This window comes from Cetorhinus maximus, chromosome 4, assembly GCF_964194155.1.
Source record: "Cetorhinus maximus chromosome 4, sCetMax3.hap1.1, whole genome shotgun sequence".
Taxonomy (NCBI): domain Eukaryota; kingdom Metazoa; phylum Chordata; class Chondrichthyes; order Lamniformes; family Cetorhinidae; genus Cetorhinus; species Cetorhinus maximus.
The window spans coordinates 168,296,531-168,323,649 of record NC_135882.1 but is presented as its reverse complement, the minus strand read 5'-3'; the positions used below and the strand labels follow the sequence as shown (position 1 = coordinate 168,323,649).

General features: G+C 45.2%; 1 protein-coding gene across 3 annotated transcripts in view; it reads left to right on the top strand.

The window, feature by feature from the left end:
* The window catches only part of vps13b (vacuolar protein sorting 13 homolog B), a 1,109,808-nt gene that overhangs the window by 929,347 nt on the left and 153,342 nt on the right, over positions 1–27,119 (top strand). For all 3 annotated transcript variants that reach the window (XM_078541117.1, XM_078541119.1, XM_078541118.1), the window contains exons 34-37: positions 689–1,397; positions 3,669–3,806; positions 15,205–15,597; positions 23,120–23,322. In XM_078541117.1, the coding sequence (XP_078397243.1) occupies positions 689–1,397; positions 3,669–3,806; positions 15,205–15,597; positions 23,120–23,322 (1,443 nt within the window). The remainder of the gene's footprint in view (positions 1–688; positions 1,398–3,668; positions 3,807–15,204; positions 15,598–23,119; positions 23,323–27,119) is intronic.

Sequence of the window (27,119 nt, the reverse complement as noted above, 5' to 3'; positions counted from 1 at the left end):
CACCGCTGCCCAGGTTTCTTGACCCCGGGGATGGCCAGCCACTGGCCTGTTAAATGCCTGAGTGGATCAAGGTGCCATGGGCCTTCCTGAGAAGAAGGGATATGAGGCTCTCGCTGGCTGTCCAGCAGGTGGCTCAGTCCCCTATTGGGTCCACAAGATTCTGCCCGACGTTTTCAATTGACCCTCACCATGGACAGCTTTTTGGGGGAGAGAGTTCCAGATTCCCACTACCCACTAGTGTGAAGAAGTGCTTCCAAACATCATCCCTCTGATTTTTAAGGCTATGCCCTCTTGTTCTCAACTCCCCCACCAAAAGGAACAGTTTCTCTGTATCTACCCTGTGATTAGCCTTTAATTACTATCAACACCTCAATCATCTTTAATCTTCTATATTCAAGGGAATTAAAGCCCATTCGATCCAATTTTGGCCTCATACTTTAGCTCTTTTAGCCCTGGATATCTGAGTTGACCCATGCATCTGTCCTTTGCCTGAAGTTGTTGTCCCAATTGCCCATACATAACAGTGAGCACCATTAGCCTCATTGTCATTGTGGCAACAAACCTGGGCCAATGCTATTGAAAAACATGCTGTGTGTAAGCTTGGTGCACTTCTGTCTTTGGCATTTATGTCTGCGCTTATTTGCAAGATTCCACTAATAAATATGACTCTCCCATCTTATCACTGCAGACTTGTCAGAAAGAGCAGAATAAGACCACCTCTCCAGAAGGAACTCAGATGGACACTTCTTCACGACACAGTGGAGCCCAGGATAGTGGTATTGGGAGTGACAGTGCGCGAATTCGGATCGTTCAGATTGAACAACAGAGTGGAACCAGTCATCATCGCCTCGCAAGACCTTCCCGCCAGTCTTCCATTGTGAAGAATTTGAATTTTATCCCTTTCGATATATTTATTACAGCCAGCCGTATCTCACTAATGACCTACTCAACTATGGTTAATTCCAAATCAAAAACACAACAAGAAAGCCAACGACCGAAAGCGAGTGACAAAGTTAGCAAAAGTACATTAAACCTGAAAAGAACGGAGATCGATAGTGTGCCAGAGAACAAGTCGGGCCAGTCAGGGATTGCAGTGCTGACAGCTGAGGACGTTCTGAATAGTAATGCTCCATTGTCCACAGGGAAGGTTACCAGTCACTTGTCACTGGAGAGCCTTCACACACCAAGCAGATCATCAGCTCGACAAGCTCTTGGTATCACCATCGTCCGACAGCCAGGCCGCAGAGGAACAAATGATCTTCAGCTAGAGCCCTTCCTGTACTTGGTGATATCCCAACCGTCGTTATTATTGAGCTGCCATCACCGGAAGCAGATGGTGGACCTATCATTCTTTGATGCCACATTGAAAGCTGTCCCGCCAGACTACAAATGCATGGGTAAGAACATTCCCTCGTTTCAAAATTTCTACTTTGCTACATATTGCTGTTTGATTTTATGTTTTTTCTCTTATTTTTCAGCAGCTTAATTAGTTTGAGCTTTAGAAAATTTAATCCTGGTCTCTTCTACTCTGCAGAATGATGATTCTCGTAGTTTTATGGTCTATTGATATTGCCTAAACTCACATGTTAAAACAATTTACCTGGTGAGGTAACATTCTCCAACTTATTTTAATATATAGGGAAATAATCTGTCAGAAGAACCAATTTAAGTTTTACACCCATTTTTTCCCTCTCTGCTCCTCTCCTTAAGGCAATAACTCATAGTGGGAAATGGCTCCAAAAGCATCAAAACAGTTGAAATGGCAGCTGATGTAGATCAGTGAGGTCAGGGGCATGGAATATCGTGTGGGCAGAAGAGTTTTGGATGAGCTGAAGCTCCTGGAGGCTTATTTGGAGAACATTGAAATGGGTCTGCTGAAGGTTGCAAACTCATGGTGCCCTAATAATAACTATGAGGTGTGGAGGGAGCGGGAGTGGGGATACTTAGCGGTCTGGGAACTCAGAATTACAGATTTCCCAGAGGACCTACTGAACTTAACATAATCATAAGGAGCAGGAGTAGACATAATAGCTCCATCATTCCGTACACTCATGGCTGATCTCATTCCTCAGCTCCACTTTCCGACCGCCTTCCCTTCTCTCTTGATTCCCTGAGAGACCAAAAACCTGTCCATCTCAGCCTAAAATATATTCAGTGATGAAGCATCCACAACCCTCTGGGTTCGAGAATTCCAAAGATTCACAATCCTTTGGGTGAAGAAATTTCTTCTCATCTCAATCCTAAATAATTTGGCCCTTATCCTGAGACGGTGCCGCTGTGTTCAAAACTCCCTAGCCAGCAGAGCAGAACAATCCCTCAGCATCTACCCTGCCAAGCCCCATCAGAATCTTGTAAGTTTCAATAAGATCTCTCATTCCTCTCAACTCCGGAGAATAGAGGCCCACAAGTAGTGCTGGAAAGGCACCTGCCCCATTCATTCGTTCACGCCTCCCATCGGTAGCCGGGTTTCACCGGATTGTTACAGTGCAGAAGGAGGCCATTCAGCTCGTCGTATCTGCATCGGCCCTCCAAATGAGCAATGCACCTAGTCCCATTCCCCTGCCTTCTCCCCTCTAACCCTGCACATTCTTCCTTTTCAGATACTAATCCAATTACCTCTTGAATCAGAGATTATCCAAGATTGTCCCAGAATTTTAGCTTCCCATCCTGCATCCCGAGTCCTGAGCATTAAATTTAAAACTGAATTGAAATGTGAGACATGCAGCCTCATTACAATATTTAAGTTTATGATTCGCTCCCAGGGAGCAGATTCATAGCCCATCCTCCCAGCTCACCTGTTAAAATTGGAAGTGGCCATGCTGTAGGCACTTAGGGCCAGGTTTCCATTTTTTTTTTCCTTTTTAACCACCCCCGTCAAACCCCCCCGCCATCCAAATGGCAGAGGTGGGTTAAAATTCTTGCCCCCTGCCCTGCCGCACTCCCTCTTTGCAAGTATTTTAGTGACAAATACAGCCGTGATAGAGGTAAATGATATTATGGGAGTGGAAGTTCGTGCTTAATATCAGTTTATCGATAATTAAGAAAGTGTGTACATATCTACAGACATATGTAAATATTGTTATATGTAGTTCGATGTTAATTTCTTTGGTAATGGGACAAGTATTTTGAGGTTTAAGAAACCTGTACTGCCACTTTGCAGTTAGTCTGAGTTCAGCATTGCAGGATCTTTAGCAGACCTCTATAGTGTTCAAGATGGCAGTAGATGCCAGCATATTATTGCTGTCTTCTTGAAGGATCTGGTATTGCTTTGCCTGTTCTCACTTTGAGAATTGTGAAAGTGCATTAGACAAAATTAGAGAGTTCTGTTTATTCTAAAATACACAAAATACCTGATGAGGGGAAAATCGAGCTGATTCGTAATGAATTAATGGAATATCTGAGATTAATTTCATCTCTGTTTAATCCAAACAGGTTTGTTGTGTAATTCAACATGAACATTCATATTTTATATTAAACACGAACTGCCAGCAGATTAGCTTTTTACAAGGAAATTTATTTTCACTGGGCTAAATGTTATATCTGGTATTTGAAACAGCTTGTCAAATTTGGCACTTAATTTGGCAACGCTTGTTGCTCACATTTCTGTCTTTCAAAAAAGAAGTGAGAAGAGTGATGTAATATGTGATTTCATTTTGTTTTTGTTGTAGATTCTGGGAAAACTCTACCAGAAGCTCTAGACTACAGTGTGTTTTGGTTGCAGACTGTTGCGGGAGATGCTGATCTCAAAGTTGGCATTCCCCCTCCACTCATCTCTTTGCAAATCAAAGACTTCCTCAATGGGCCAGGTAAAAGCACAAGATTTTTACATGCTTTCAGACAAGCTGCTGGTGTGACTTAAATCACAGGGAAGGATAAAAACATGAAGGCGATTATAGCGTAAAAGTCCGGGAGCTGCCATTCACTAAAATGCGTTCCCAAAAGTGCGACTTTTGATTTTTTTCCCAAATTCTTGCGCTTGTGGGCCATAAAGAAAGCACAACAAATGTGATTCTCGGGTGGAACTGCATCCATCCTCTTGTGCTGGATTTTATGTGCAAGTTAGAACAGTAATCCTCAAAGGATTGACTGAAGATTTAAAATTTACTCAAGTAAACTATATGTTGTAAACAATTTGTCAATTGGCAGGAGAAGGAGATAAACAGATGCAAGTTAGCAGAAACTTAATCTCATAATTCAAGCACACAGGAAGCCCAGCAGTCATTTTGCATTATAAAAAGCTGAGTTCAATGATAGTAAGTAGCTAGACATTGAAACCACTAATGAACGGGTAATGGCAGGATCTGGTAATGCACTCGATACCACATGAAGGGGCAATTTTTCCATGCATTTGGTAAAAGCAGTAAGCATATATTTTTTCCAGATTGAAGTAACAGGATACTACCGTTAGTGAGTACATGTTATAGTTCCTGCAGGAAATGGTGCTGGCAACACCCAGAGCCGGACGATAAGAATCTAATGGTGTATTCTGTATGAGAAAGGCCAATTATTGGCATATCTGTGCAGGTTATAAATCGGTGATGTATGCCCGTCCATCATTCTAGTGGGCTTCAAATGCTTGTAGTTTAAGGTCCTCCATGGTTTACTTTAGTTTATTACTAGCTAGAGAGACATAGCTTTATATGGGCCTTCAGAAAATAGCAATAAAAAATGATGTTGGCATCCTGTACACTTAAAAAAAAATAGTAGCATTGTGTTACCATTCTGGCAAAAAGAAATTATTTGCTACATCCAAAATGTTACACATAGCATAATTCAAATAACAGTTCTGCTGCCTGTTTCCCCCTTCTGCCGTATAAACTTGCATGTGATTGATTGGCCCCCTTCCCCCTGCCCCACACTGGTTCAGGATACCAAATAAGCATTTCTTCAAGAGATTCCTGAATTTAGCAAAGGATATAATTCCATCCATTAACAAGGTCAGTGGTTTCCCGAAAATCTGTGGAATAATGTGACCAGAAACCCACTAGAGCAATAATTCCGACAGGTGATAGATTAGTTGGAACAAATTGGAACCATTATGACCTGACGTTCCTGGTTTCTATCAAGACGTTTTTTTTTTGGGGGGTTTTAAAAAAAAAATGTCGTCATTTTTGCACAGTGGTTGGCCCAGCAGAGCGCCTGTAACAGGTTAATTTGAATCATATGAAGTGTCACTGGCCTCAGCTGACACGAGCTTCATTCCATGTGTGAAACTGCAATAAATCCATTCCCAACTGAGGCAAATCCCCCTATGAATAGGTGAACTAATCCAGGTCTCACACTGGCATGTTAGCCCTCCATAATTTGAAGCAGGGCAACCTAAGCTCATTGCAAAAAAAAACACCATAGTGAAGGAGCATTGGATCAGATGCATGCTGAACCTTAACAGGTCATTCAATTCAGATGTATGCCACAGATATGACATCAGATAAATTTAGGAATTTGCCCAATTGATCCCAGTTTTCCAGCGGTTCTAACCAGGGTGACATTGTTTGAAATAATCATCCCTGATTTAAAGAGGCTTGACATGTGGTAAAAATGGAGTCTGTCAAAGAGTTGCAATGTATTTAGGATTTTTTTTTAAAAAAGATTAACGAGATCACTTCTTAATGTAATAATAGTATATTTTTATCAATGGATTTCTTGGCTTCCAGAGACAGTGCTTAATGAGTAATTCAGCGCCAGAATCAGTGCTTCTGCTTGAGAATACAAAATAAAACCTTCAAACAAAAATATATTTGAGATCACATCAACAACAGCTTGCATTTATCTGGCACAGTTAATATAGTTAAAGAATCCCAAGGTGCTTCACAGGAGTTAGCAAACAAAATTTAGCACCAAACCATATAAGGAGATATTAGGCTGTTTCTTGGCCTGTAGCAGTAACTTTTCTCAGCCAAGTCAAAGCAGGTTTTGATGCGTGATGAGAGTTAAAACCCCTAAAATTGACTTTGGGTCGGGATCCCAACAGTATCTTGCCCACTTGCAGCTTTCGCCAGGGTGGGCTCTGCGTCCGGCAGGGTACCCACTGTTAGGTCTGGCTGAAACCAATGAAAAAGGCACGTGAGAGTCTTTGAATTCCTGGATTCCTTCTTTCCCAGCAGTTAACAGGTACCACACTGTGTCTGCAGCTTCTGAATAACCAAGGCGAGTTCATAGTGGGAGGAGCTTCTTTAGTGATAAACTGGGAGGCCAAGATCAGTTACACTGAAGCGCTCCAAGCATGGGCAATGACAGGCTGCTGATCAAAACATTTCCTCCCTCAGAGAGTGCTGTCACTGCTTGACAGGCGATCAACACTTCCTGGAAGGCAATTCACCTGTCTAGCACTTCACCCAACTTCCCTGCTGCCAGCCTTCACCATGCGATGGGAGCAGCCCCACTGTAGGAACTTGAGTACAAAATCTAAGCTGACGCTATTCTGTAGTTCTGTGGGAGTGCTATGCTGTCAGATGTGCTGGCTTTTGGATGAGGCGATAAACTGAGGCCCCATCTGCTCTCTGAGGTGGATGTGAAAGATCCCATGGCACTGTTTGGAAAAAGAATAGGGGAGCCATTCCCAGTGTCCTGACCAATAGTTCTCCCTCAACATCACAAAAAGCAAAAAATTGTCTTAGCCTTTATCTGGTTATTGTTTGTGGGACCTTTCTGTGTGTAATTGACTGCTGCATTCAAAAGCACTTTGTTGGCTGTAAAGTGCTTTTTTAAATTTATTCATTCACGGAATGCTGGTTAAGCCAACATTTATTGCCCAACCTAATTGCCCTTGAGCAGGTGGTGGTGAGCTGCCTTCTTGAACCGCTGCAGTCCATGTGGTGTAGGCACACCCACAGCGCTGTTAGGGAGTGAGTTCCAGGATTTTGACCCAGCAACAGTGAAGGAACAGCGATATATTTCCAAGTCAGGATGGTGTGTGGTTTGGAGGGGAATTTGCAGGTGATGGTGTTCCCATGCATCTGCTGCCCTAGTCCTTCTAGGTGGTAGAGGTAGTGGGTTTGGAAGGTGCTGTTGAAGGAGCCTTGGTGAGTTATTGCAGTGCATCTTATAGATGGTACACATTGCTGCCACTGTGCATTGGTGGTGGAAAGAAAGGATGTTGAAGGTGGTGGATGGGGTGCCAATCAAGTGGGCTGCTTTGTCCTGGGTGGTGTCAACCTTCTTGAGTGTTGATCGAGCTGCACTCATTCGGGCATGTGGAGAGTATTCCACCACACTCCTGACTTGTGCCTTGTTGATGGTAGAAAGTCTTTAGGGAGTCAGGAGATGAGTTACTCTCTGCAGAAATCCCAGCCTCTGACCTGCTCTTGTAACCACAGTATTTGTATGGCTGCTCCAGTTCAGTTTCTGGTCATTGGTAACACCAGAATGTTAGAGTCATAGAGGTCTACAGCACAGAAAAAGGCCCTTCGGCCCATCGAGTCTGCGCCAGTCAAACAAGTACCTAACTATTCTAATCCCATTTTCCAGCACTAGGTCCATAGCCTTGTGTGCCATGGCATCGCAAATGCACATCCAAATACTTATTAAATGTTATGAGGGTTTCTGCCTGTACCATCATTTCAGGCAGTGAGTTCCAGATTCCCACCACCCTCTGGGTGAAAAAATTCTTCTTCACATCCCCTCTAAACCTCCTGCCCCTTATCTTAAATCTATGCCCCCTGGTTATTGATCCCTCCACCAAGGGGAAAAGTTCCTTCCTGTCTCCCCTATCTATGCCCCTCATAATTTTATACACCTCAATCATGTCCCCCCTCAATCTCTCCTGCTCTAGGGAAAATGACCCCAGTCTACCCAATCTCTCCTCATAACTAAAACTCTCCAGCCCAGGCAACATCCTGGTAAATCTCCTCTGCACTCTCTCTAGTGCAATCACATCCTCCCTATAATGCGGATTCCAGAACTGCACGCAATATTCTTAGCTGTGGCCTAACCAGCGTTTTATACAGTTCCAGCATAATTTCCCTGCTCTTATATTCTATGCCTCGGCTAATAAAGGCAAGTATCCCATATGCCTTCTTAACCACCTTATCTACCTGTCCTGCTACCTTAAGGGACCAGTGGACATGCACACCAAGGTCCCTCTGATCCTCGGTACTTGCCAGGGTCCGACCATTCATCATGTATTCCCGTGCCTTGTTTCTCCTGCTCGAATGCATCACCTCACACTTATCTGGATTAAATTTCATTTGCCACTGATCAGCCCATCTAACCAGCCCATCTATATCCTCCTGTAATCTAAGGCTATCCTCCTCAATATTTATCACCCCACCAATTTTCTTGTCATCCGCGAACTTACTGATCAACCCTCCTACATTCAAGTCTAAATCGTTTATATATACCACAAACAACAAGGGACCCAACACCGATCCCTGTGGAACTCCACTGGACACAGGCATCCAGTCACAAAAACACCCCTTGACCATCACCCTCTGCTCCCTGCCACTCAGCCAATTCTGGATCCAATTTGCCAAATTGCCTTGGATCCCATGGGCTCTTACCTTCATTATCAGTCTCCCATGCGGGACCTTATCAAAAGCCTTGCTGAAGACTACGTCAAATGCATTGCCCTCATCTACACACCTGGTCACCTCTTCGAAAAATTCAATCAAATTGGTCAGACATGACCTCCCCTTAACAAAACCATGTTGACTGTCCTTGATTAATCCCAGCCTCTCCAAGTGTTGTTAGGGGGTTTCGGATGGGGTTGGCTCTGCATTGCAAACTTCTAAGCATGAAATATGCTTAACATTGGGAGGTCACTCGTGAGGGACTGCTAAAGTTGTGAACATGGCAAGGTAAAGAGGCTAGCTCTACTTCTTAGCAGCAAGCAAAGCTTGTGGAGGCAGGAAAAGGAGTCTCTGGCCCAATGCTGGAGCATTTTGGCACTCAATCCCCTGCTGGATGAGATGGATGCTAGGAAGGTTGTCCTGCTTGACGTTCTAGGGTATCCCCTCAGAGGTGAGCAATGCAACCTGCCTTATAGTGGATGAATAGGGTCAGTGCTGTGTCACTACCTGCAAAACCTGGGAGAGCAGATGTGGAAGAAGGCAGCAGTCCTTAAGGAAACCAACATCAGGCTAACCCAGTACCATATACCAGGCAGATGGCCAATTATTTATGTTCCAAAATGTTACTCTGACAGCTGGCTGCAATTTTACTGTTGATACTTCCACTTTACAGTCCTTTCTTTGCTTATCATGAATGCCACTACTCAGGAAGGTATGTATCGAAGTTGCACCTAATCTATCCAGTACAGATGCGAGAATGCTTCTCCTCTCCTGCATGCTTTTGTGTTATGTCGGGTGGGGCTTTCATAGTACGAAGATGGACTTGATATAGTTAGAAGCCTGGTCTCTGGAATGTAGTAACTTTTTTTGACAGATTCCTTTGAATTTTCAGCTAAGAACATGAAGGGTTGCTCTTTCAAATCCGGGCATAGATTCAAACCATATACTTGAAGAGGAAAATAAATAACTTCATCTAAATTAAATAAATTCTTCAAAGCTGTGTAATTACTTAACACATTTGTAAGTGCAAAAAAATTTCCATACACCAGTTTTACATCAGTTACAAATACGAGTATACACATTGAAGGTCTCATTACCAGAAACCTTTTTGTCTTTATTTGAGTTACATTTTCGGAAAGTGTTCTTTTAATTTTTCTTTGTGATACAATCACTCTAATACCATGGATTCTTCCCGGGCAGCACGTCTAACCCATAAATGTAATTTGGAGGCTTTTGTTTTTCAGAATCTAGTGAAAAATCCCATGTAGATAATATATTTGCATTTCTTTTTCAAACATTGTGTGATCAATTGTAGCACTCTTGACTCTTGAGTCTGAAGGTTGTAGGTTCAAGCCCCACTCCAGATACCTGAGCACAAATCAAGGCTGAGGGAGGGGTGTACTGACCTTTTTCTTTAAGATATTTAATCCTGTCTTCCCTCTCGGGTGGGTGTAAAAGATTCCAAGGCACTGTTTGAAGAGGAGCAGGGGTATCCACCTGGTGTCTTGGGCAATGTTTATCCCTCAACCAACATCACCAAAACAGATTATCAGGTCTTCTAGCTCATTGCTGCTCGTGGAATCTTGCTGTGTTCAACTTGGCTGCTGTGATTCCCTACGTTCCACTTCATAAATACTTTGTTGACCAAAAAGCAAGTTAGGAGGTTCTGACGATATGAAAGGTGCTTAAATCAACACAAGTTTTTTTTCTTTCTTTCATTGAAAAAGCAGAATCTTTGCTCCCAGGGCTGGAATCATCCGCTCCTGTTGGCGGCGGGTGTCATAGTGGGCGGTGGAGGGGGGTGAGTTCAGTGGGTGGGGCAGAAATTGGTTTCACGCTGGTGTGAAATCACAGCGGAATCATCTGATGGTGTCTGCTACGGTGAATCGCGAATCCCACTGGAGGCCGGCGTGAACTCAATTTGCATCTCGCTAATGGGTTGAAAGTATGACCTGACTGGAAACATCCCCACATTCCTGATTTACCGTTAGGCCAGCAGGAAAACGCTCCAGCCTAGAACACGTCTGGACAAGTGTGACGTGCAGAAGTCGGGACTTACCTTTCGGACCTTGTTCAGATCGCGGACATCCAAAGGGAAGAATATGCTGGAGCCCTAAAGCTACTGGACCCTGGAAGAACATGTGCATCGCATGCTTGGTGAATCCTCATGCACATGGCTCCGCCGCAAAGCAGCTCACAAAAGGTGGGAGGTCTCCATGCAGAAGCTTCGACTTCACTGAGGCTTCAGACCTTCACGGACTTTGCCATGTGGTTTCCGTTCATGCTTTGGGCCTGCTTTGGAACTTCATGGACTTCACCATGGGCTGGTATGGTTGAATAGCAAAGTGGGGATAGGAAGAGGAAGGTGTGAGCGGGAGAGGAAGGTGTACCGCAGGGTGGAGGTGGGGGTGGGGGGATGGTAGTGAGGCTGGAAGATGGGAGACGAAGGTGTCAGGAGGGAGTGGGGGGAAACGAAAGTGTCGGTGGGGGTAGTAGGAGGGTGTTCAAGGGTATAACGGAGGATATAACGGGGAAGAATGCAAGTGGGGAGGTAGGCATAAGGGGAGAGGAAGGTGTAAAGGAGGGAGCGAGTTCAGAGTAGGGGAAGGTGTCTGGGGAAAGGAGGGAGTTCAGTGGGGGGAAGGTATCTGGGGAAAGGAGGGAGTTCGGAGGGGGGAAGGTATCTGGGGAAAGGGGGGAGTTCGGAGGGGGGGAAGGTGCCCGGCGGAGGGGGTGGGGGGCGGGAGTACGGTGGTGGAGAATGTCTAGGTGAGTGTGCAAGAGAGGGGCCTGTGGAGTCAATGGAAGCCTCCTGGGGAGCAAACTCAGGGTGGGCATGGTAGGAGGGAATGGTGAGTGCGAGAGGGGGCTGAGGGAGCCGGTAAAGTGGGAGGGTGAGGGTGTGTCAGTACCGATAGAAGGTGTGGCAAGGGTGGTTAGTGGGGACATGAATAGGGGAGGGGAAGGATGGGGGAAGCTAATCAAAAACTTAATGACTACTATGCTGTACAAACCGAAAGTGAGCGGAGCCTCCTGTTGGGTGGGAACAAGCGCTATATGGGAGTGTGGTCTGTGGATGGGCAGAGATGCAGGTCAGATCAGTGGACAACTGAAAGAGAACCCCAGCAGCATTGAAAATGCTCAAGATAGTGGGATGTGTGATGGATGAAGGCTCCGCATGTGTGGGAGAGTGCTTGCACTGGGCTCCGAAAGGCCCTGCCACACACACACTTCTCCCTCCAAAATCACTCGTGGTCCGGTTGCGTGCAGCTGAACTGCTAATGTGGGAGAATGCAGGGGGAGGACTCGCAAAGCCTGTAAATGAAGCTGGAAGACGACATTACACATTATTCAGTGAAAGTGAATATATTTTCAGATTATAAAGCGACAAAATGTGTTCACCCATGCAACCACTCATGATCAGAATTTTTTAACTTTTCTTGGCCTACCACTCTTCTAGGTGCTGCCTTAACATCCGCAGCAGGGGTGGAGACAGCCTGTGCAATGGTTGGCCCTGTTGCCTCTAATGACTTTGCCGTGCGTTCTCTGGAGAGTCGAGACCTTGAGGGCCCCAGCTTGTTTTGGCTGTCCTCCTGTGGGCCAGTTGCTCCCTCTGCAGTGACAGAGGACGATGTTGAGGGGGTCACAGGCAAAGGAGACTCGGAGGGAGAGGACAGCCTCGGAGATTCCTGAGTGGATGACCCAGGGGTGTCCAGCAGCCACTATTCCTCCCTTCGGGAGCCCGAGCGCCCCGGCCTGACTCCTTGAGGGGCAGGAACACCTGGAGGGAATCAAAGTGTCCTGTCACCTCCTCACGTTGCCACTGCAGGAACTCACCTATGGCTACCGTGATGGAGTGCAGCTGTGCGCGCATGTCCGCGTTCTGCTGGACCAAGGCCTCCATGGCGTCTGCCACCCTTCCACGGAGACCTCCATGCAAGCACCACTTCATCAGAAAGCAGGCGGATGCACTCCTCCCACTCGCGTGCCACTCTGTTAAGGGCTTCCAACAGCGCAGCATGATGTTCCCCCGCCTTCTGTTGACTCTCCACAATTGTAAGGCCGAATCCAGAGGCTCACCACCTGACTTGGACCTCACAGATGCCTCTTGCCCAGCAGTCCTCCGAGTGCTGGGAGTTCAGCTGAACCTGTCATCTCCTGCTGCAAACACGTGTCCATGCAGTGACCACCAGATTGTGAACCAAGCCTGCTCTAGATCTAGGTCCCACCGAGGTGTGTGTCTCTGCACTGGTGGAGAGTGTGGGTAAGCGCTGTGACAGGTCTTCCAGGCTGCTTATTTCCAGCTCTTCGATAAAGGACGTGTCCTCTTGGCTGGAGGTGAGGATCTGGATGGAGCTGAGGGACTGGCTGGCTGAGGGTGTTGGCCACTTGCCAGAGCTCCCTGTGAACCAAAGTAGAGATGATTAATACATGGCAGCAGAGTCAACAACAGAAGAGAGAGCACTCACAGCTGCGTTGAGAGAGGGATGATCTAGTGTATGATCCTCACATGGATGTTCGCCGCAGACCTCACCATCACCGCAGGCCATGTCCTCACCAGTCAGCGCTATGGCATGTTCCTCAAAGTGAATGAGGGGCCTAATGTGCGGCACTCCACCTCCGGCCTGGAACCTCTCCCTCCTGTTTGAGCCAGATCTACTGCATGAAAACAGATGGAAAGAGTGTGAGCAGGGCACATGGCACTGCGCGGAATGTTTGGTGAGCGGAGTCATGGACGGGATGAGGAAGTGAGCTCCAAAGGATATGAGTCTAATGGAATTGTGAGGGGGCGTGTGAGGGTTAGTGGCACTGTCCCCTGCGGTGTAAGATTCCTGTGGATGTGTGAGAGGTTTGAGGGTGTGTGTTGAAAGTGATGAGGTGGTTGACTTACCCTGGTGGAACGGATGAGAGCATTCATCCTCTTCAAGCTCTGAATGGCTGACCTCCTCTGTGCTCTGTTGGCGCTGACCACCGCTGCCACCGTCTCCCAGGCTGGATTGGTGATTCTATTGGACCTCCTGCGGCCAGAGTGGGGGTAGATGACATTGTGACAGCCTTTCTCTGCATCCAGCAGATGCCTCAGAGAGGCGTCACTAAATTTGGGGGCTGCCGTCTCCTTTGCTTTCGGGGCTATCTGTTGCCTGGAGCAGTCCTGGTCTGTAGACATGAAGTAGGCTGCACTCTGGTGCGCTTTAAATATGACGACCGGAGCAAAGAAGCGCTGAGGTCACGGCGTGGCGAGCAAATCCGAGCCCACCCACCAAGGATCCGGAGTGTTTCCCGTGAATGCATTATTACTGAGGGAGGAAGGGGATGATACGGTGCAAAAATCCACTATTGTGGCCAACAAGTAAAACGTTTTTTTTCACACCCGCTACTGCACTTAGTGCAAATCTGGGGCGATTCCGCCCCAAGCCTGCCTTCATGTTTCGCTATACTTCATATGTGCAGTTACAGTTTGCCTAAAAATGTGTCTAAGAATAATCTTTTAGATGTGTAATAGTAGCATAGATGGGAGTTATTACAAGAAACCTGCTTTTCTAAATCTTTTCTGAGCTGTAAGTGTATCAGTTGTTATTAACGGCGCATATTTGTTATTAGCATTACCTTATTTTTAAAAAAAAATCAAATAATAAAAGGTTACAGCAAAGTTATTTTCTTATATTTTAGCGCCTCCAGCATATTGAGCCTGATGTGATATTTCACTTTAATGACATCCAATTATACATGGGTTTTTTTAGTCTTTAACAGAACTCTAGGCTGGGAGTCTGTTAGTTACTCCCTTACAACAGCAGTGACCATTTTTTATTTTTAATAAAAGGCAAATGCAAAGTAAAAGCAGACCAGCCTGCTACAGAATAACATATGTTCGAAGGAAGCAGTGCAGACATGCATGGGATTTCTAATTGAACTTATAGCACAAGTAGGCCCAGCTCCACCCTAGGACTGCATGCACCTCTCGTAACCCCAAATGTCCATTACTTAACGTACCACACCGTATAATCGTAACTTGATATTTATTATGTGGTATTTAATGTATTGTTTAAAAATTAGCTGATTTGTATTTCTCTCCGTGTTGGTAAGGAGCCTGTGGATTTGACAAATTGACTAATATGCACAAGATGTGCTCTTGAGAAAATTTTGGTTCAATGTTTTATTTCAAAGACAGTAAATAGTTTCTGTGAACAGCTCGCTTTTGAGGAATATGAAGATTCTCTCTACTCTTGACCGTCCAATGACTGCTGGCTACATTGAGTATAACACAGATTTAAATGAAGACTCTATGTTAACGACTGCGTTTAAGGATGTTCTGTACAATTGAATAGTAATGGCCCTTTAAACAGTTTTAAGCAACAAACTATATTTAGGTCATTTCTGACTATTAAAACTGGAAATAAGAGGATTATTTAATGATCAGAAACCAGTTGTGTGTGTTATTGTAATTTCCTCCAGTAACCGGAAAAAACCCATAAATAAGCCTATGAAACTTGTTTAATTTTCTTTTCCGTGCACAGAATCAGATAGTTTTGTTTTACTTTCTTGATGCCACCACTGTGCATGTGGCACTCTTAAACATATTCAGCAAAATAACTAGACCAACCCCTTTGATTTGACATATATGTCATGGCCTTTAACTGGTATTTTCTTGAATATGAGTGGATTTTTTTTTAAAACATTCTGTTCTTCTTTTAAACAGCTGAAGTTCATTTGGAATTATCACGTCCCTGGAAAGTCAACTTAAGCCTTGTCAAACTGGATCAAGCAACAAATTTTTTAAAGAGGATCCTGCCCAGATATGGTTCTGAGATCACCTCCAAAGCTGCAGTCTCCCCTGAAACAGTTTATAGTAAAGAGGAGATGTTTACATCAGCATCTGGTATGAGAAATGAACCTGAACCATTTACTGAGAGGGCAGTGGGTCAAGGAAGCATTTGGAAAACGGTGTCCTTCTTTCAGAAGTTTTCCATCCACACAGCTCAGATTGTTGTTGTAATGGAGACTGTACCTCACCCTGACAGGCCTGGCATTCTGGCCTCTCTTTCAAGCCTAAAAGGCAGCCTTAATATAAAAGCTGGACCTAAACCCACAGGTGAGTAACAGAACTTGTATTTCCAGATTACACCGTGGTAATTTGATGTTACTTGTTAATTAATAATGGCTAATAAGTAATGGTGTTAAGATGTTAATTTAAAGACTGTTTCCCTTGTGATCAGGTGGGGAAAGAGCTAGAAACTAAATTTGTCCCTTGGCCTTTGTGACAATTTCTCTTGCTAATTGACCGTCTCTTCTACCACAGCGTTTTTTAATACTAGGTTTTAAAACACGATTTCAGTATCTAATTAGAGAGGGAGGAACACATCAGATCTCATCTCGATTGGCAAATTGTTCAAGTACAGTAGGGTGCAGTTCTTATGGATCTAAATATGTATATTCCCCTTTTTGGAAGTGCATTTGCCTTAATTGTACATAAAGTGTGTAATAAAGTGTACATACAGATGCTCTGTGTGCACACCCACGTATATAATACGCATATATTCTGATCTTTTAGTACAAGTCAAGAGGTCATCTTGTTTAAAGTTTGATTTGAAAGGCTATTAATTTTTTCCCCCATCACAATCTAATCAATTGGATTAAAGTTGCATTAAGCAACGGGTTGACCAGTTGGCCATTGTTATTCAACAACACTATCAAATGTTAGCATCGTGTATGCCTTTCCTATGCACAAAGATTTTGTAAGTTAAAAGTACAGTGATTTTTGTAGAGCATATAAAAAAGGAAAAAAACTAAGTTTTGCTGTATAGGTAAGTGGTTTGCTGCCGTTGCTGCTCTCTTGAGTTGTATCAACTTGCCACAAGCAGCCGGTACAAATGAAGAGCAAGTTCTTGCTTCTAACCAAATGCATGTTGTGAAATTTTATATTTAAAAGAAAATATGCACACATGTATATTTTAAATGTACCTTGTATTTTCAAGCAGAATTCAAGTTAGTTATTCATTCCTAATAACTTATAGCACCCAGTAATGTGTCAGTCTCTCTGGTGTCTTTGTTATTAGCATAGAAATTGAAGCATCATAATGTACAAATTTGCTGTTTGGTGAAGCAGATTCCAAATGTCACAGAAGGTTCAACGGGATCCACCATCTGTCTTCATCAACAGTGCTATCAAACGGCACTTGCTTAGCAATAACCTGCTCACTTATGCTCAGTTTGGGTTTCGCCAGGGCCACTCAGCTCCTGACCTCATTACAGCCTTGGTTCAAACATGGACAAAAGAGCTGAACTCCAGAGGTGAGGTGAGAATGACTGCCTTTGACATCAAGGCAGCATTTGACTGAGTGTGGCATCAAGGAGCCCTAGCAAAACTAGAGTCAATGGGAATTGGGGGGAAAACTCTCCACTGGTTGCAGTCGTACCTAGTACAAAGGAAGATGGCTGTGGTTGTTGGAGGTCAGTCATCTCACTTCCAGGACATCACTGCAGGAGTTCCTCAGGATAGTGCCCTTGGCCCAACCATCTTCAGCTGCTTCATCAATGACCTTCCTTCCAGCATAAGGTCAGAAGTGGGGATGTTCACAGATAATTGTACAATGTTCAGCACCATTTGCGACTCCTTAGATACTGAAGCAGCGCATGTCCAAATGCAGCAAGACCTGGACAATATCCAGGCTTGGGCTGATGTGGCAATTAACATTTATGCCACTCAAGTGCCAGGCAGTGATCATTATTAGAATCATATCTCTCAAGACTGAATTTTTCGTTTACCAAACGGAAGGACATTGCATTAGTTTGGATGCTAACCTGGGATTTAAAAAAAAAATAAGGTCATAAGTTCACCTCAGAACTGTCACCAAGCAGCCTCTTCCAAGAAATCACCTGACCTTTATGATGCTTGAGGAAGATCTGGTTGTTTGTCTTGAATTGATGGGGAAAAAAGACTGAAAAGGCAAAATTTGGTAACTTGCTGGAAATCAAATGGGAGAGAGAAAAAAAACTTAAGTTGTGAACCTGGTGGTTTTGAAGGCAGGCTTGTTGGGAACAAGCTGAAGAAGGAAGGCCTAAGAGGTGCTCTCTCTCTCTCTCTCTCTACCTTGCCTGCAATTGTGTGTGGCTATCAACCTGAAGCCAGAGAAGCCTCATTTGAGTGTAACTGGTCTGCATTTGGACCTGCAAAGCCAAGACCAGTTGGTGAGAACTTCCAGACATCCACCAGGACCAGCTGCCCGACTTCACACAAGGGAACTCCAGGTGGACAGCATTGAGACCTTGCAAACGTTAAACTTTATTTTTTTAAAGCCCATCCTCCAAAGCCCATCTCTATCTGTCCTTTGTTTTTGTGTGTGTGTGTGTCTGTGTGTGTGTGTGCTGGGGGAATCTTTTAGGAAGAGATAGATAGTTCTACTTCCCGATTACAATTGTGTGTTAACCAGTACTTGGAACTTGTTAAAAATGAGTTTTGTTTTATAATAAACAATCATTCTGAGTTTATTGAAAGAAGCCTGGTTGAAGACACTATTATTCTGGGCACCAGTAGGGGAAATAGACGATTAGTTATTTTGGTGATAAAATCAAACATTTAAATTAATGTACAGCGTGTGGAGTACTGGGGCGAGATCATACGCGCACACCTCCCATTCCGGTTGTAACACCATCTCCAACAAAAAAAGAATCTAACCATCGCCATTTGACATTCAATGACATTACCATTACTGAATCCCCCAAGCTCAACATCCTAAGTGTCACCATTGACCGGAAACTGAACTGGACTAGCCATGCAAATACTGTGGCTACAAGAGAAGGTCATAGTCTAGGAATCCTGTGGCGATAAACTCACCTCCTGACTCCCCAAAGCTTGTCCACCATCTACAAGGCACAAGTCAGGAGTGTGAATACTCTCCACTTGCCTGGATGAGTGCAGCTCCACAAATACTCAAGAAGCTTGACACCATCCATGACAAAGCAGCCTGCTTGATTGGCACCCCATCCACAAACATTCACTCCCTCCACCACCAATGCACAGTAGCAGCAGTGTGTACCATCTACAAGATGCACTGCAGGGACTCACCAAGCCTCCTTAGACAGCATCTTCCAAACCCACGACCACTACCATCTAGAAGGACAAGGGCAGCAGACACATGGGAACACCACCACCTGGAATTTCCCCTCCAAGCCACTCACCATCCAGACTTGGAACTATAGTGCCGTTCCTTCACTGTTGCAGGGTCAAAATCGTGGAACTCCCTTCCTAACAGCACTATGGGTATACCTACACCACATGAACTGCAATGGTTCAAGAAAGCAGCTCAGCCGCACCTTCTCAAGGGCAGTTAGGGATGGGCAATAAATGCTGGCCTACCTAGTGACTCCCACATCCCATGAATAAATTAAAAAGATGACAGGCAGGTGGGCTTTTCAGTACATAAGCACATAAGAACATAAGAAAAGGGAGCAGGAGTAGGCCATTTGGCCCCTCAAACCTGCCCTGCCATTCAATAAGATCACGGCTGATCTGCCCCAGACCTTAACTCCTCTTTTGTGCCAGCTCCTCATAGCCCTCAACTCCCCGATATTTTAAAAATTTATCTACCTCCCTTTTAAATACTTTCAGTGATCTAGCCTCCACATCTCCCTGAGATAGAGAATTCCAGACATTCACTACCCTCTGAGAGAAGAAATCCCTTCGCGTCTCAGTTTTAAATGAGTGTCCCCTTATTCTGTAACTATGTCCCCTCGTTCAAGATTCCCCCACTCGTGGAAACATCTTCTCAACATCTACCCTGTCAAGCCCCCTCAGGGTTCATCAGATGTGAGTGCATCACATTTCCTCACCTGACATGTGCACTTTCAGCAGGGGTTCCCGGTTAGTAATCAAGAGCGGGGGCCATGGCTATATTTCCCCTACCTTGTTCCAGGATGTTGAGTCCAATATTACCATTCTTTCCACCGAGGTCAACTAACTGTATACAGTCCAATCATCTATTTTGGAATCAAATACAGCAAGACCTGGACAATATCCGGGTTTGGGCTGACAAGTGGCAAGTAACATACAAGTGTCGGGCAATGACCATCTCCAACAAGAGAGAATCCAACCATCGCCCCTTGATGTACAATGGAATTACCATCACTGAATCCTCCACTATCAATATTCTGGGGGTTACCATTGACCAGAAACTGAACTGGACTAGCCATATAAATACTGTGGCTGCAAGAGCAGGTCAGAGGCTAGGAATCGTGTGAAGAGTAACTCACCTTCTGACTTGTCAAAGCCTGTCCACCATCTACAAGGCACAAGTCAGCAGTGTGATGGAATACTCCACACTTGCCTGGATGTGTGCAGCTCCCAAAACACTGAAGAAGCTTGACGCCATACTGGGCAAAGCAGCCCGCTTGATTGGCACCCCATCCACAAACTTTCACTCCCTCCACCACCCACACACACTGGCAGCTGTGTGTACCATCTACAAGATGCACTGCAGGAATTCACCAAGGCCCCTTCGACAGCACCTTCCAAACCCACAGCCACTACCACCTAGAAGGACAAGGGCAGCAGGCAGATGGGAACACCATCACTTGGAAGTTCCCCTCCAAGTCACTCACCATCCTGACTTGGAAACATATCGCCGTCCCTTCACTGTTGCTGGGTCAAAATCCTGGAACTCCCTTCCTAACAGCACTGTGGGTGTACCAATACCACATGGGCTGCAGTGGTTCAAGGAGGCGGCTCACCACCACCTTCTCAAGGGCAATTAGGGATGGGCAATAAATGCTGGCCCAGCCAGTGAAGCCCACATCCCGTGAATGAATAAAAAAAAACCCAGTCTCTCCAGTACAGTACTAAACTAGGCATTGCAATTATGCATCCGGCTACTGGGGGAGCTATTTTGGTCTATTAACCGTAGCTCAAGTTACTTTCCAAAGTAGCTTATAAACAAAATGATGAATTGGAGTATGACTTTGTTGCTTCATGGAACCTCTTTTAGTCTTGTCTCTGTGAGGAACATCCATTGGTTAATTACAAGAAGTTAAAGAACAACAAAAAATCCCTCGGGTTGCCAAACTGATCATATAATACCAATGTTAATGGTCCATATTGGTGTTAATTTGCCCCCGTGCTGGATCATCTACCACAGCCAGAAGCTATTTTACATGGAATTAAAAGTTCTCTACCCCTGGAAAGCAGCTCAAATATTTACCGCCGCTTATACCACAGGAAATAAATTCTTTTGTCAGTGTAAGCCAGAGGACAAATTAAACATTAAAGAGACCATGGGGGATTGAAGCTAAGTGTGGTTTGTAGAGATGAATACAAATCACCGTTAACATTTCCCCTGGCACTGTTGCTAGAATATTGGGTGTAGGTGCCTTGATTTTGTCACTTTTGACACCTTGTCACAAGTAGCTTAAACCCTCTCTCTTCCCAGCACTCAATAAGAGGTTACGACCATATTGGCTAAATAACAGCTGGGATTTTGAATGTCACTACAAAACATCCCTGCCTGCTGAAATGAACAAGTAAGAGGGGATTTAGCTGACAAAAAGCTAAGTTTACTGAATCTTGTGATGATTTAAAAAAAAACCCCACCAGGATCTTTATTTCTGTCTGCCTTTGCCTGGTGCTGAGGTGTGTTTTGCAATCTGCTAGAAGTAAAATGTAGGAGGAAAGACCAGATGTTGTAATGTTCAGGAATCAAGCCACCACCTAATCCTAGGCCAGAATCCTGTAATAAATTGCAAACTTGCAACATCCCAAAGCCTCCAGAAATGTCCTGTTGTAATGTGCTGACACTGATCAGTCAATTAGAATTCAAATAAATGTACCCAATGCAACTGAGCATGAAATGAAGTTCTGATGTCATATAGATTGTTTAAAAAAAATGCTTACTGAAATGTTTAAGTGAAGATTAGTGAAGTTAAAACAAAGTTGGATACCATTCTTGTGGTCGGTTCATTTTATTCTTTAATCGTTTACATTTTAAGGAAATCACATTTTTCAAATTTGTAAATTTCAACGTTGGTTTTGTTAAAGCAATTAGTTATTGTCAGAATTCTAACTCGACGCTCCTGCCTCTTCAATGTACTGAGGGCTGTTTACCTGCCTTCTCTATGATTTAGCAAGATGAGATCATATAAATTGATAACCATCTCTGTGTTTTCTTCTGATTCATCTCTGACCTGAACTCTACTTGAACCTAGTTAGACACAAAACATCCAGGATTCTTGGCTGAAGCCATAAAATTTAATTAAATCCTACAGAAATGATGTGTAAAAGAACACCACAGTACCCCAATAAAGTGAAAATAAGTACTGTGATGGATTAAAATAATAAATGTGCCTGCTTCTCTGTGTTTGATGTGAAGGCAACAAATATGGGCTTCCAGCAGTCAATATATATGATGTTAACAGGAAAGGTTGTAAGTGACATGCACAAGAATCTCATCTGCTTAAGATCACTGTGTACATTTACTGCTGGCTATATGGTGTTGATCATGGATTCAGCAGAGCTGCACACAGCCGCATCAGACCTGAACAGTATCAGCTGCAGCTCAGTTGGTAGCAATTTTGCCTATGAATCAATGAGTTCTGCGTTTCAAGTCCCATTGCAGCACTTGAGCACAAAAATCACGCTGACACTCCTGGTGCAGTACCGAGGGAGTACTGCACCTTTTTTTAGGGGGTAGTGGGGTGGGGGTGGGGGGGTCCCGCCTTTGGGTGAGACCTTAGGTCTGCCCCCTCGGGTGGACGTAAAAGATCCCATGGTTACAACACTGACTATAATTCAAAAGTACCTGGTTGGCTGTAAGGTGCTTTGGAATCATCCTGTGGTCGTGAAAGGTGCTATCTAAATGCAAATCTCTCCTTTTGTTGGAACAGTGTCTTGCTGTGCAGCCTGCAGTCTGAAATTACAAGTGATCACCTAACTCAGTGGTGCGATAATGCACATTGTTTATTTTCACACGAGCCTGCAGAAAGTGTGGTTGGGGCCAGTTAGAACAACAGAATATATGTCAGCATGGAACAAATTGGTTCCATTGTTTAGTTTGGACTATGTGTAATGTCTTTTTAAATTGTATGTTAAGTATTCACATGTTCCAACATTAGTGGAGAAGGGACAGCCACATGTACCTTCAATAGCACCCTGGAGCTCAATTGCTTTCTGCAGTCAACATCTGTAAGTGTGCAATTCAAAAGACACGTTTCAGGCTTCTGCCTCCGAGCAATGTTTGAGGAAGCCATTAAATTATTTCTTCTTGAGCCCGAATTAAAATACAGTTTTGGAAACATTCAAGTATGCAGAAAATTCAATCGAACACAAGTGAACATGTTGTATTTCCTTTACAAGGCAGATCAGTCAGTCAGCAAAATATATTGGGTTCCATAAATTATTGCAGAAAGTTCAGTTGCTTCAGCGGCTTGCTCATAATTCCACAATGTTGCTTAGGAGCTGGCATCCTGTATTAATTACGTACAGATGTAAAGATCAGAGAACTGATTCATAAGAACTGTAGAAAGAAAGAAGGCAAAGATAAATGTTTCTTTTAGCCTTGCACTATTTAATTTATTGTGCAATGGTCCAAGAGAGAATAAATCTGACATGCTTTTCTTCCTCCGTTTAGGCATGATCTTAGGTGCCACATTTGCACTCCAACTGAAGGATCTGCTTGTAAAGACCTGCCTCAAAGACAGAACCAGAGCGCTAATTGGCCCATTCTGCTGCACCCTGCAACTGGAAGCCAAGTGGTGCAGGCACAGTGGCGACCCTGACCCACGTCACTCTGTTCCAAAAGCGCTGGTCGACTTGAAAGCTGGACTGATCCAGGTTTGTGTGGGTGGCAGTGGTGTCTGGGAGAGTCTGTCTTTAATGAGTCTGTTCCTTGTTTGACCCAAATGTCTTTTATTTCCAGCCCTCTAAATCATGCAAAGAGCACCCTTGTAACATGATCAGGTTATCTGGTAAAGCTCAACACTGTTGCATTTGAAGTACTGATTTTTTGTATGAGTAATAAACTTTTAAAAAGATCAGAGCAGAACAAACAAAACTGCAGGGCAATAGGATGAAACGGCCAATACCATAAATACTGTAAGGCACTTAAAATAATTAGAAGTGTACACAAAGCATTTTGTTTTCACGGCAATAGAGATGTGGTATAACATTTTTTTAGAGGAATTGAGACTTGAGCAGTTGGTCACGGGAACACTTCCACAATGAAGGTTGCTCACCAGGCACACAACTCTCTTTTACGTATGACCCTTGACATCTGCTATTGACAAGTGATCATTGTGACTAGTCTGAGTTGAACTGATACATAAATCCTTCCCGCCTTTTAGCTCTTTTATGGAGTGCAGGAAGAATTCTGCATCTGTACTCTGCCTATTCACAAAAGGCTGTAAGTTTGTAGCTGTTGGGTGGTTCCGCAGACTTCTCTGAATGCAATCGGCAGTCTTTATTATTAATGGTCTTGGGATGTGGAAGTCCTTTTACAACCTTTATAAAACAAATATGTAGATTCTAAAATCTTCCATAAAAGATTAAAGAAGATAAAATTTAAAATCCTTTAAAGACGAAATTAATCTTAAAAGCTACCTAAATTTTCTCAAAAACATCATGCTAAGTAAGTATTTATATAAGTGCATACATTTAAATGTTGTGTTCTCTTGGGCTCCAGAGGTTCTTCTGGAACTTCTTGGTTACTTCTTGAAGCCACAGGCTGGAATTTTCTGACCCCGTTGGCGTCAGGTGTCATGGCGGGCATGAACGGACAATAGGGCGGGAAGGCCAAAAATCGGTATCACGCCATCGTGAAACCAGTTTGTGATCATCTGCTCCACCCATCAATGGCGGGCAGCCTTGCCTGCCACTGGATGTCGTGAACATCATTTTAATACATCTACATATCATTATAAGCCCTGCTCGCCAGAATCATCCCCCCCGCCCCATGCTGGATCATCCAGGCCAATGTGTTTCACAATAGTCTTTAAAAGGCATGCACCTGGCAAGCTGAGCTTCGAGGGCAACTCGCAGGTGAGTGCACACTAACGTTGTGCAGTGCTCGCAAGGGTCGCCTGTTGGACTTCAAGGTTTGAGGCGCTGCACATTCAGGCGAGGGCACAGGCAAGTCATTTTTTCCCGGCTGGCTGACAGTGTGGTGCCGGAGCAAGGGCTGCGCTGCAGTTGGGGAGGCAGGGCAGCACGGTTTGAGGTGAGTTGTTGGGGGGGGTGCAAGGGCTGCACTGAGTCTGAGGCAAGTTGATGGGGGGTGGGGGCAAGACAGCCTGGCCTGAAGGTCGTGTGCAAGCACAAGCGGGGGTGGGAGAGGGAAGCGGCCACGCATCAGGGGAACCTTATATAAAGTGACCGTTCCTCCGCAGCTGAGACAGTTCAGGCGCAACCACATTGACATGCTTGGAGACTGGCCTCTTGCTTATCTGCCCACTCAAATAACGCCAAGGCATGAAAGTGCCACCAAATTCTCCAGAGCTTTACACCCCTCAGGCACAGACTGCAAACTAATGAGCTTTTTAGTGGACTGCAGAACAATTGGACAAATTGTACAATCTCCTTGCAAAAGCTGGCCATGGAGCAGTCACTTTTGGAGGTGCTCACAGCCCCTTGCAATGTCGAGATCATTCAGGTTCAAGCTAACTGCACAACCTTGCAGTGTGGGTTAGGAGAATGCCTGCGCCTGAGCTAAGAACACAGTGGGCAAATCTGCTGTCAGTTGGTCAGGGCAGAGGTGGGTGGGGTTTGGCGCAGCTATGCAACGCACTAAGCTTTGGCCATCCAAGTGGTGACCAGCACTCTCCGGCTTGCGTTAAGGGGCCTTCAGATTTAACCAAGAGAGGTTCTCAGTACACCGATGCTAACCCACACATCTCTGTGTGTAGAATTTTACACTGATCGGGTGGGTGCACACCCGACCTGATCAGACGTGAAATCGCGCGAGATGACATCGGGCGAGCGTCCCGACATCATCCCGCGCTCGTGCGATATTTCGGTAGGCGGGCATGTGCGGGTGTCAGAGCCACAGCCGCCATCAATTAAGAGGTCAGTTAAGGCCATTAAAAAGGCAATTGACCAAGATTTCACGTTGCCCATGCGATTTCGCGCTCATTGCATAAGCAAAACGGGCAGCCGACATTTTGCAAAACCACGTCCAAAGGTGGGATAAAAAGGGTCAGCAGTATTGCCAGTGTGAGTAGTGAGGAGTTTTGGAGATAGTTTGCTGCTGGTGACTTATTGGTACTTGGCAGCTTCATCTCTGTTCAGGGCTTCATTGTTAGCATTTCCAGGCTTCATTTCAGGACCATGTGGACGCTTCCAGATGTCAGACAGCTTTCTGTAGCCCTGGTAATGGGGATTGTGGTCTCCGCTGGAGGCACCTCCTCTGAGGAGGAAGAGAGAGGCAGAAAGGAGAGGAGGCCGGGTGTCCCAATGCAGCTTCCAGGGGAGTGACCTGTGGGAGGAGAGATGGAGGCACAAGGGGCGCAGGACTAGCAGGTATTCCAAGGCAGAAGGGGCCGCAGAAGATGCCACTATCCTGTTGCCAGGGATTACAGGCGGCAATGCAGCTACCTCAATATGTCTGAGGTGCAATGCAGCTGCTGAGGGTTCACCTCTCCAGGGAGACTGTGACCTCCATTTGTCAGATGATTGGACCTGAAATCACCTCCGACTGTGTGGGTGGACACCCCATGCCAGTGGCTCTGAAGGTCACTGTGGCCCTCAACGTTTATGCCTCCGGTTCTTTCCAGGGATCTGGGGGGGATTTGTGTGGAGTCTCCCAATCAGCTGTCCACAGTTGCATCAAGCTGGTGACAGAAGCTCTGTTCAGGTGGATAATGACATTTATGCATTTTCATACGGACGATGCCAGCCAGCCTGAGCAAGCCAGAGGCTTTGCAGCGATTGCTGGGTTCCCCGCGTACAGGGCACCATCAACTGCACACGTGGCCATCAAGATGCCAGCGGGTCAGTCGGGTGCCTTGGTCAACAAGAAGGGATTCAACTCCATGAACATGCAGATAGTGTGTGACCACAGGATGCATATCCCATAAGTCTGTACATGGTACCCTGGCAGCTCCCAAGAAGCTAAGACACTCTCAGGTGCCAAGTCTCTTCAATGCTCCAGCCCAACTGGATGGATGGATACAGGGTGATGAGGGCTATCCGTTGATAAGGTGGCTTGTGACGTCTCTCTGCCACCCAAGAACAGAAGCAGAGCAGCTTCATAATAAGAGTCATGCCTCCACAAGGGCAGTGATAGAGAGGACCACAGGCCTTCTGAAGGTGCGCTTCCGATGTCTGGACCATTCAGGAGGAACACTACAATACCCCCCAGAGCGGGTGTCACTGATAGTGGTTGCATGCTGTGCCCTCCACAATCTGGCACTGGCAAAGGGGGACCCACTGGAGGCAGAGGATCTTGATGCAGCTCCACAGGCCACAGAGGATGAATCCAGTGGTGAATCCATCAGAAGAGGAGCACGGTGAGGAGAACGCTGAGGCAGACCTCTGTATCCTTCAGGGAGGCAGGGACACCAATGCTCCTTCAGCGAAGCTGCCAAACAACCGCTCCTACCTCATTTCAGGGCTGCCACATCCATCCGGGATGTCCG